At 43.5% G+C, this 11,944-nt stretch overlaps 1 protein-coding gene across 2 annotated transcripts; it reads right to left on the reverse strand.

Annotated features, from left to right (window-relative positions):
• Positions 1-1,315: 1,315 nt before the first annotated feature.
• On the reverse strand, positions 1,316-11,027 carry NUP35 (nucleoporin 35). Of its 2 annotated transcripts, XM_032965097.2 has the most exons (10): positions 10,732-11,027; positions 9,677-9,704; positions 9,098-9,265; positions 8,490-8,602; positions 7,728-7,803; positions 7,018-7,168; positions 6,191-6,260; positions 5,575-5,703; positions 4,720-4,884; positions 1,316-4,045 (listed from the first exon to the last, which is right to left on the reverse strand). In XM_032965097.2, the coding sequence occupies exons 3-10, from the start codon at positions 9,252-9,254 to the stop codon at positions 3,968-3,970; spliced, it is 939 nt and encodes a 312-aa protein (XP_032820988.1). In that variant the 5' UTR covers positions 9,255-9,265; positions 9,677-9,704; positions 10,732-11,027; the 3' UTR covers positions 1,316-3,967. The 2 variants fall into 2 exon arrangements, with proteins under 2 accessions (XP_032820988.1, XP_032820978.1); XM_032965087.2 differs by lacking the exon at positions 9,677-9,704 and having other exon boundaries at positions 10,732-11,025.
• Between the last annotated feature and the right edge of the window lie 917 nt (positions 11,028-11,944).

Genomic DNA, 11,944 nt, shown 5'->3' on the forward strand with positions numbered 1-11,944 from the left:
TTCTTCGTAATTGTGGCTCGGGCATTGAACCGTTATATGTTGTACACGATCTTTTTTTTTGGTTCTTTCGGTAGTCACGTAGAATGAGAATAAAATAATAAATTGATAAAATAAAATAACACAATATTCTCACGACGTTTTGGCCACAACACAAGCGGCCGCTTGTGTTGTGGCCGAAACGTCGTGAGAATATTATTGTTATTTTATTTTATCAATTTATTATTGTATTCTCATTCTACGTGACTTTACCGAAAGAACCAAAGAAGATGAATCCTTGCAGTCATGAAAGGTTTAAATCGAAATTGTACACGGTCTGTTTTTGAATGAACACAGTCGCATACTGGAGAGTTTTTAATTTTATTTTCCATTTGTGCATCATGTTTCCGCATCTGCTATAGTTTGTGCGGATGCGATTTAGGATGGACCATGAGCTTCGTGGAAGACCAAAGCCGAAAGATCTCCTGCGTAGGGTCTTTCACGAGGCATCGTGTGTTTTGTGTGAAGTGTGTGGAGAGCGATGGCGCAGTGGTTATGAACCCGGCGACCCGAGTTTGAGTCATCCAACAGTAAGCAGTAGATTCGTTATATATAACGCTTGTTTCGCCAAGAAAGCCTCACCAAGTCACGTCTTTTTCAGGTATCTTGTCAAGTTTTGGCAACAAGGGGCGATAATTGCCGCGGCGTAGATTCAAATAAGAATAATTTGCAGGTAATTTTCTAATATGGACCATGGCGCCAGCAGTGGCCTACGCTTGCGAATTACGTCACGGCATCTTTAACGTCCACTGTGAAACGGGTGGCGTGTTTTTGTTTCGTTGAATGGTTATTACACGCCGCAGAAGTAACCAGGGTGGCCGCAAGATTCGAACTGTGCACCCGTGCTGCAGCTGGGCGGTATCACCGGATTGATCCTGGATGATGTTACGGCGCAGCTTTGACATTATTGAAAAAAGAAAAAAAATATTCTCTGCATGTCCCCATTTAAAGTAAATCAGATAAACTTTAATTTGTAGAATAGTTGATAAATGTTCAGGTCTCTCACGTGACATATACTTTGTAATAGCGACAAAGTTCTGTAAGACCAAATACACAATTTAGAAACCTAAGAATTTAAGGTATTAAGTGCTTACGAAAGATAAATATCTGTCCATTATTTATTATGCGTGTGGGTGGCTCTGTCTACCTCACACGTGACTGTAATGCACCACGTTAAAGATAAACGTTAGGTCTCAAGCACAAATGCAAACACTGATAAGCCCCTAAAAACAGTCGTATAAAACCCACACAATAAATCCCAAAAGTAATCACCACCGACTGAAGTCAATCAATATTTAATGTTGACGTAACATAAATATACATTGTGCAATTAAAAACTCCCGCGCCCTCCAGCAGAATCTGACCACATGTACAGTGGGGACGGTAAAGATGAAGGCATTACAATCAAGTTTCTCTCGGACCCTCTATGCCAAGTCTAGACAGTGTTCCGATATTGACGTAAACACTTGGGCGATTACAACAGAAACACAGGTGGCTTGCAGCATCACAGTGAAATGTAAACGTATTCCTGTAAATCCCCGTCAACGTTGGATGCTGCTCAAGTCACTGGGCAGATGAATCGACGCCGCTTTAGCACGTGCCAGTTTATAGATACACGATTAATTATGCTTCGAATTGATAAAATAGCCTTTGTAAAAAGAATGGGATCGTGAATGTTCACTTAGAAACCACACATCTGTATTGCATGGGGAGGATGTGTGGCAATATTGATCTGGTTTGTCCAGAAAAGTAGCACGAGAACCATCTCACATGATGTCCATATACAGAGCAATGTCTACCTACCCATACCATATTACCAATCCAATCTCACTGTTAAATTGAATTAACAAATTCACTCATGCATGTTTTTAATTCATGTTTTTCCAAGATTCAAACTCCCCCCCCCCACATATTTTACTAAGTATGCATTTTAAAACAGGCCATTTTGATTATAAACCTAAAGTTATATTCACATGGTTCATTCTCAACGGAGGTAATGGCGTTCGTGTGGGAAAATAAATGCTCTAGAAAGCATGCGCAGGTCGTCCCCATCCACAGCTGCCTCCAGAATGCCAGCTGTGAGTGTGGTTGTTGGGCATGTTTAAGCTTAATAACATAATTGTATTTACACAAACATGTATACTGTTGAGCTGAAGATGTCGATTTAAACAACCGTTTGTTAGCACTCACAAAGGCATAAACATAGAAAAGCTTTCCCCGAATTAAGTATAGAAACATTCAGCCGACAGCTCTGTTGTATCGCATCAGACCCACATCCTCCAGCATGGAAAAACACTCCCTCGTATCCAACGCAACACGGTAACATTTGCCGCTGCACATAAGCGGAGATAAGGCGGTACGTAAGTGGGAGCGTAGTTTGTTACTATCCATCGGCTTCTTTCACAATATTACAAGATAATTTTAAAAACTCCCATTACTTTAATGCAGCTTAGGGGATGTGTTGCTTTCGGGTAGTTAACCTAAGCAGATAGCACGAGTGCTGCCACAAGCTGTATGGCATAACAAAGGCTGTAGTGTTCTCCACAGACAATGGGACCGAGATAAAGCTCAAAGTTTTGTTTCAGCGGCGCAAGCCTCGGGAAATCAGCAGTAGTTTCAAATATTCGAATTCTGGCGGTCACAAAAACAATAACTGCTGCCTCTATAAACAGGATTCCTAAGCTGTATAAACACTGCTAAAGCGAGTGTCCAGCAGTGCTTTCAGTTTTAACAGACGGATTTCGGAATAGGTCTTTGAGAAATGGTTTAGAGAAGGCACACTGAAGACACTTTTCTGAAGTTTAAACAAATACTGAGAAATTGGGAGACAAAGCTCAAGATGAGTGGACAATTCAGTGGCCTAAGTTACACTGGCCTAGAGCAAACTTATAGGGATAGAAGACAATAAACTTGACTAATGGAGAGGTGTTATATTTTTCTGTGTTGCAAAAATACAATTTTACAATTACACATGTACGGGATGCTCTCGAACCAACGTATACTTCGTGTGGTTTAAATTCGATTTCTGAGAATTCCACTTGTCATTCAAATCCATGTCACAAAACAGGCTTGTCAATAACATAACCATATAAAAAAACATTATGTACGCAGCCAATTATGCCTATTGCAGCCAAGTGATCTTGGAGCATCCCATAATTGCACCTGGCCTGCCTCAATCATCATTGTCTCTTTCTCATGCAAAACAACATGTGTGGATTTCACTTACAATGGCAATGATAGTGGCCAACAACTATGAAAATTAACCTACATTTTGGTTCTTGACAACCAAATAAATGCAGCTGCAACCCCTCACCCATATGCCCCAGTGGGTGAGCAGACAGTAAGGTTTTCACTTCCTTCCCAGTGTCCGCTTTGTCTGGACGAGAACACCGATTAATACACCCACCGGCACGCATGTCCATCCAACTTTGCAGAGGCAGCAGTTGTTATCTGCTCAACGATAAACTCAGGGTTGTGTGCGACCTCTTGTCCATTATTGTAAATAGGGACAGAAAAATATAAATTGCAATGATAAGCAGGAAACAAGATGCTCGACCGGACGTCATTTTGGGACAATCTTATCAAGCCTTTCACAAAATTTCTGAACCCCTCCCCCCCCCATAACCCTCCAGCAGCTATGAGCTCCAGTAAAAGTTATTAGTTTTGCAAAGTTTATATTGTGAGTACAGTGTAATAGTAAAAAAACAGGCTATGTTACAACATGGGTCCAAGTATTTGGGAAGTAACTCAATTAATCCAGCTCACGATAGGTATGAGAAGGTAGGATTCCCTCCTCAAACGGACCAGTATCAACATCGATGTCTGTGTATGTATGTAGTTGTACGTTTGTGTGCGTGCGCGACGCGTCTGTTCATGTTTTTAAAATGAATGCGAACCACGGCTGCAGTTTTGGCTACTGAAAGGTCAAGGGTCACCAGCCAAAGACATACTCCAGTGCCTTGGAGAGAATGCCATCATCCTTGCTGAGCACCTGCTTGTCGTTCACCACCTGTGCAGCAACAAAGCACACGAAAGACGTTCACGTTAAACCTGTTACATCTCCAGCTCAAAGTGACAAAAACTAGCCCATGTAGAGCTGATCAGGGGATATCATACACAATGCATTATTAACGATGACAGATCTATAAACCGAAGCTCAGAAATAATTTCACAATTGGGGTACCAAGATCGTGATCACATGACGCCAAGGTAGAGTATTCACGAGAGCAGGCTACTCTGTAAAAACGGAGCAGCTTAAAATCCATCAGAAAAAAATATTCCGAAGTAGATTTTTATTTGCTGTTCTTTAAAATAAAATAAAAAATTCTTGAAATGTTAATGTGCACGAACAACACGCTACAAATAGAGTAAAAAGATGCAAGCAGGAATGGATTACTGCTAGAGTATTTCTCCAACACATTCATTAGAAATGATCCCATCGTGACAATAAATCGGCTTTGCATGTGAGACTTGGCTGGATTAAATGGAAAATGCAGGGGGGGGGAAACAGACACGGCTGTAAACAAAATATATATATATTTTTAAAACCTACCTAAGGAATGTGCCACAGATATACTTTCACTTGCCACAGCCTGAAGAAACATTCCAACGAGCCCAACCCTATTGGACACTAAGAGCATGTTTGTGCAAAACTCCCACGTGTTCGTGTACTTGCGGCGTCACCTGCAGGTCGTTCGTGGTGATTCGCCCGGTCATGGGACGCATGGTGGAGGGCCGCGGTGTCGTAGACGCGATGGGGACGGCGGGGGTGGCTGCGTGGGGTTGCACGGGGGTGGTGAAGCCCGAGAGAGGCGGGTAGCCGTGTGCCTCTCCATTCTCCATCACGTTCTGAGACACCCAACGCATACAGTGTCCGAGCACACAACAGCGAAGATCCTCCCCCACATAGCCTCGAACACACTGTTGGGGCAAGTGCTGTTAGCGAGCAGCTATGAAGGCCGGCACTGTGGCACACCAGGGGGTGGCTGGCCAACACCATACTTGGTCACCTTTGTCTTTCCAGTCTGATGTTTACACACCATACCAGGTACTCATTTCAGACTGAGTCGACCTAGGGGAGGCCCAGGACTAGTTCAAATAATCGCCACTGTTATTGGTCGCGAATGATAATCAGAATCATCTCAAGAGAATGCAACACATTGCCTTAAAAAATATATATAATTGGCAATGGACCTTCTTCCTAAGAGTTAGAATATGCACTTGACATCATGGACCCTAGTAATAATTACATTTAAGAAAATACTGATGACCAATTTTTTAATTGACATTAATATTTTATCCATTAGTAGCTATTGAGTAACAGACAAAACCTTCAATCATTCAAAGGCAAAACTAAATAAATTAGTTCGTATTAAAAGTGAAACGATAAAATACTGCCGTCAAATTGCATTACGGCTCAGATCAGAAGGCTCTTAGCTTGCTAAAGGCCACTGAATCACTGGCTAAAGCCACACCCAGCATAGGAGCAACAAAGCACGCGACTGCCATTGACACTCAAGATGCCGCACTCCGCCGTACCTTCTCTATGCACGGCTTCACTCCCACCATGATGCATTCCCCAAAGACCTTTCCGTCTTTGCTTAGTGCCTTCCGCGCCTGCAGGGCCGACTGGTACTGAATGTGCATCCAGTTCCCGCTGCTCGACATCTGCATACGTTCACACGACCCCATTAACCACATGCCTCTGGGGGTTTGTTTGAATAGGTAAAATGCTGTTATGAGGAAATATAAAACTTAACAGGCTGTATTGGCTGCAGCAAAATAATATCTAAAAAGGACACGTTATCTCAAAGGACTGCTGCGCATTCCCTTTAGCTGCAGATTCTCCATCTAGTGGCTGTTAATCTCTGTTAGTTGTTGTCTGTGGGTGATAGCTGGTGCCTGCCCTGTCTGCGGTCCTACTTTGCTAATTTCTCTTGACGTCAGCTAGCTGAAATCCAGAGAAATACAAACTAGCCATCCAAATGAGGAACCAACGTATTAAGTTGAAAAGTTGCAACCATCATCATAAGAAATAATAATGAAAACAAACCCTCTGTTAGCTAAATTAGCTCCTCAGGCTGGGATCACAGAGTTGGCAACCAACATCACTGGAAATAGGGTTAGGAGTGAACAATCACTTAAATCAGCTCACCACATGCTTGAGGATGTTCCCATACTGAGCAAACTGCATGAGAATGTAAGAGGCAGATGCAGGTGGGAACCTGTGAAAAGAAAACAGCACGTGCTTAAGAGTCAAAGCCTCAGTGACCACGTATCAGTTGTAATGTTGTCATTGGTGTTCTCTACCAAAAAAAAAGCAACGATAAACAAGGCCACACATTCAAAGGGCGCTATCTACCAATAAACAAAGGCCTCCTTAAGCAGCTGTCACCTACATTGGTCCTGCATAACAATTCACCTAGCACCAACGCATGGGACGATTTCAATCGACCCATCTCCACGGTGGACAGGCTCTCAGACGAGAGTTCCCTCCCTTGGCTGACATTCGCCCAATGGCCATCATCCCTTCCAGCCCACTTAAACCAATTTAAGCTTAGGTAAGATGCATCCGTGAATGTGCAGATGTAAACCCTTCGAGTGTGACCACAGCAGCAGTGACAGGAGCTCTAACAATGTTCCACATATTACTAAACTAACCTTTTTATTTTACCTGGTAAGGTCAACCGAGCTTATATAGCTCTTTTTTCAGAAGTGACCTGGCCACAACTAATAGCTCAACGAAGTGGTTCATCATCTGGAAATGTATTGCAACCAAATGCTTTAAAACACGTTTCTAAATATGGAGGGAAAAACTGGAGGTCCTGGATAAAAATCCACATGACCACGGGGAGAACACGCAAACTCCAAATATACAGGTGCGAGGGTCAGGATCGAACCCACGACCCCATGCATACCAGACGAGGCAGTTACATCTCGCCATCCGTGGTGCCCATATGAGGCAGAGCAGGCAAGACGCACCCAAAGACAGTAACCCAGGTGTGGTCCAGTGTGTCGCTGGAGACCAGACTCTCGCCCTGTGTGTAGAACGGATCCAGCTGGGCTGGCGAAGGAGGTGTTGCGCGCGGCTGTGACAAGGGCAATGTTCCAGGACTGAAGAGGCTGCTTGAACCTGTGCAGCAAGAACCCAAACATGGCAACGGGGGATCTCTACTTGCCCTTATGCAAAGCAATCAACGTGGAATCCAGTAAGACCCATTTTATATATATACAGCGATTGCACGTGGGCAAGACAAACAACAGATGACATCAAATACAAAAATACAGACAAATTGCCTTGAGCCATTCAGCGGCCTCTCAGCAATGTTCAGTTTTTCGACGCATTTAATTAAATGGACAATGCACAGTACATGTGTGTTTGTGCTACAGAGAAAATTAAGAGTTTATTTGTTGATTCACATTTCATCCACATAAAAAAAAAATCCATGCTCAAAAAAAGTTTTTTTTTTCATTTATTTGCCATATATTTTAGCACATTATGTTTTTGCTAAACACGCAGTTTTCCCGTTGCTGAACTCCCGCAGCAGCTAAAGAAAATAAACGATGTAAGAGAAACACAAGAGTTATTGTCAGCTATCTCTCACAGCTTGAAAATAACAAGTGTTCCCAGTCAGGATTTAAATAAATTATACATGGCCCTCGCGTGAATTGCAAGTGTGACTTTTTCAGACCGAGAGCTGTCTTGTTGGAGCCCGGAGTCCTGACCACACTCCCAGAAAGCGGCGTGTGATGCAACGAAGTGTTCATCTGCAAAGTAAAACACAGCTTGTCCGGAAAGGTGTACTTTTTTGTACAAATTCTTTATCCCACAGGCAGTATCTCAGACACATGCCTACCTCGATGCTGAAATATACACAGGACTGGAATAATGCAAAACGAGTTGTATTAAGCGTACGGTTAATATAGACTTTAACTTATAACACCCATTTTCTATACTTTTAAAGATAAATAAAATCTAATGATTCAAAATCTCGTTTCCAACTAAGAGGATACTTAAAATCCTTGGAACATAATTTGTGATAATAGAAAATGTTAGTTTGTCATTTATTTCTGGGGAAAACAAATAGTTGTCCAAGTAACAAAAGAAAGTGGTATTAAATGTGAAACCAATAGATATAGTAGACGTTTATAATGTTAGTTGATGCTTCCACTGTGTTCAGCAGCTAAATACAAGTGCTACGGACAAAAGTATTACTTCCATTTCAAAACTAAAACTAGTTTTCACGGCAAAGTTTTTTCTAATTTGAGTATTTCTGTAGAGGGACTTGAGAAACGATTGAATATATATGAATCCACATTGTCGTTGTTGTATGCAGTTCCTCTGAGTAGGTGATACTGCATTTTCCTTCCAAACCACTTTCTAAAGGGTATGTTACGAACTGAAGGGCATGTTCATAGCATACTTTATCGCACGCAGAGTGATGTGCCCGTACCCTGTTGCGAGCCTGCAGGGGCGAGGGCTGCACGTCATCATACAGGCTGCGCACAGGAGGGGCACCACTCTTGTCCTTAGTCACAGGCAGAGCTGCTTGTGGGGTGGAGCGACCTGTGAACAGAACAAGAGCATCAGCGGCCGATTCATGTGCATCGCTCCCAGTACATATTTACTAAACTATTTTTATTTTACCAGTTAAGGCCCACTGAGCTATAGAGCTCTTTTTCAGAAGCGACCTGGCCACAAATGATAACTTGACGAATCATGTGCAGATGTCTCGCAGCCAAATACTCTAAACGCACATTTCTAAATGTGTAGGGTAATACTGGAGGTCCTGGAGAAAAATCCACACGAACCACAGGGAGAATATGCAAACTCCAAATAAACAGGCATCACGGTCGGTATCGAACCCACGACCTCCTGCACAGCAGGCGAGTTAATTAGCATCTCGCCAGCATGGCATCCAAATGCAGTCTACCGAAAGTGGCCGGGTATTTGTTGGTCACAGCGCCGAGCTGGACCCACCGAGATCCTGGCTTCGAAATCCCGGTTTCAGAAAGCTGTGTAAATCCTCTGCTGCTGTAGCATGCCATCCTCCGTACGCACCTGTGAAGGGAGAGGAACGCAACTCCAGGCCGGTGGTGGGGGTGTGGTGTGAGCGCGGCTGCCCAGTGGCCGGGGACGGGAGGTCCCCCAGGAGGAAGCCTGGAAGGAACTGTGTTCCCACCACGGTCTTGGGAGACGTGGGGGAGCCCAGTGTCATCGGTTCTGCTCCTGCACGTGCAAAATGAGAGCGACTGAAGCATGGACATTGGTGGTCAGGGTGGGTAATAAGTTCTTTCTTTCGTATGTCGGAAAAAAATGGACGTGTTTATAACTGTATGCTGAGTACTCTTTGGTTAATAAAGTATTAAAGCTTTCGTGACTGCATAAAATTACTCATTGTTTTTTTTGGTAAAGTCACGTATGTAGAAATACAATAAAATTATATTAAACAAAAAACAATGAGTACTCTTTGGTTCGTTTGGTCAAGTCACATAGAAAGAAAATCAATTAAATAATAGAATACGACATTTCGATTACAACACAATTAATCGTCATCAGGTAGAAAACAAACCTAGTGAACTTAGAAATATAATGCAATACAACACAGCGAGTCAGCTAACACAACAGTGAGCACCTTACCTGGTTGATTACGTTCTTCCAAAGATTGCTAAATTTGAGAGACAAAACACAGACACGGAGACACACAGACAGACACACAAGCAGAGAGAGACAACACAGTGACACAGAGAGAGACACACATGTGTCATCAGGTACAACGTGTGTCTCTGTGTTGTCTCTCTCTGCTTATGACTGCCTGTGTGTCTCCGTGTCTCTCTTTTGTCTCTCTCAAATTTAGCAATCTTTGGAAGAACGTAATCAACCAGGTAGGGTGTTAACTGTTGTTAGCCGACTGTCTGTGTTGTATTGCATTATATTTCTAAGTTTACTAGGTTTGTTTTCTACCTGATGACGATTGCTTGTGTTGCAATCGAAACGTCGTATTCTATTATCCAATTTATGTTCTTTCTACGTGACTTTACCGAAAGAACCAAAGAGTAATTCCTGCAGTCACTAAAGCTTCAAATCAAGTTTGCATGCCAAGTTTGAAAAGATATTTGATGGCGTCTGCGGTTACAAGGTGCTTTCCATTTGTACCTCCTTTAATGTATTTGGTAATGATTGGTGATGTGGGTGAGGGACTGCAAATTCACGGCAGTCACAATTAAGACGGCAACCCCAATGTTCCTGACTGATGGGAGGTGGCCGAACATCTTCTGCATCATATTCTTTGTTCTATCGGTAAAGTCACCGCGTAGAAGGGAAACAATAAAATAAAAATATATATAAAACAATACAATTCTCACGACGTTTCGACTGCAACACCAGCAATCATCGTCATCATAAGGTGTGAAAACCACAGCAAGAAAATGTTCTTAAGATCATGGTACTCGGGCACGATTCCTAGTCTACGAGTACAATAACACGAATGACAATTGCCTCGTGCCCCAAATCACTCCTGCGAATGAGACCATCTCGGTCCTTGGAAGCCGTCACCCCGTTGCAATAAAACAAACTAGAACGCAGCTAATAATTACATCGAGTTAAATATAAAAAGCACTCCGCGCAAGGAGAGTAGGCCCGAACCCTCGGGCCTACTCGCCTCGCCCTCACTTTAAACATCGCCCGGGGCTCACCCGCAAACTCCATGGCGTCTTGTTTGTACGACCGTCCGCACCTTGAAGGATTGAAAAGTGAGGGTGGTGGGTGGGAGGAGGGGGTAAAAGGAAATAGAACGACTTCAACGAAAATATTCTCTCACACAAAACTCGGGGCAGACACGAGCCTCTCAAATCTCGCCTCTTTTTTTTTTCCCGCCCAGGCACCGATTTTGAACGAGAACCGCGGTGACCCCTGAACCCCGACTCGTCTTTTTACCCCCGGCAGCGCGGTGACGTTGCACGCGCCCTGCGACGTCATCACGCACGACGCGACGTCAACACGCGCGGCTCTCGACCTCTCGAGGAGGAGGAGGGGGGGGGGTCAATGCTTGTGTCTGTGAGTCCTTAGTTGGCAGAGCTGTCAACACCTTAGGGGCCGTGCATAAATGACGTCACGCAATTTTGGACCTCCCCCCTTCAAATATGACGTCACAAAGCTCTGCCCCCCCCACCCCAAAAATAAAACATGCTTCAAATCGCTTTAAACTATTGTCATTGTAGTGCGTATTTAATGTGGCGCTGCACTCTGATGTTGTAGGAGAAAACATTTATAAAAAAGTATATTTCATTAAGTTGAACGTGTTGTCTATATTTATTTAAAGTTGCGCATTTTGATGTGACGTCACATTTCTCAAACATCCCCCCCCCCTCTCGTCACACATCGTCACAAATGTTTGCCCCCTCCCCAGGTGCGTGACGTCATTTATGGACGGCCCCTTATCAGTGTCCTACCTTATTACAGATGACCTTGTTGGTCACCCCGTGCCCTTATAAATCTCAACGGTCACCCTACAAAGTCCCATCACAAGGGAGAAACACAAACAAAAAGACAAACGGTTTTTTTTGCCCGTATTGAAACGGCTGTACACCGTATGGGCCTGAAAACTAAATTTCTCTGTTCAAGAATACGGGTAAACTGAATGGGTTGACAGGTATGAGTTAGACACTAAAACCACATTCCCCAGATGTACCGTACGTACTTTCGTATGTTGAACTTCTTTCGCAAACGTACGTAGCCAACCGTGCTAAACATAAAAAAAACAGTTCCAGAGAGATGGGTTTCAATCTATATTTGGATGTGCATAGCTCCTAGGGGCTTCGGAAGGAGAGCGTTCTAGACGGCCACAGAGGCGCATCTGATGTCCCTGTTGGTCTTGGGTAGGAATATCAAAAGAAAACACATCCACAT

The sequence above is a fragment of the Petromyzon marinus genome, chromosome 2, assembly GCF_048934315.1.
Source record: "Petromyzon marinus isolate PM22_M1 ecotype Great Lakes invasive population chromosome 2, UKy_Petmar_22M1.pri1.0, whole genome shotgun sequence".
NCBI classification, from domain to species: Eukaryota; Metazoa; Chordata; class Hyperoartia; order Petromyzontiformes; family Petromyzontidae; genus Petromyzon; species Petromyzon marinus.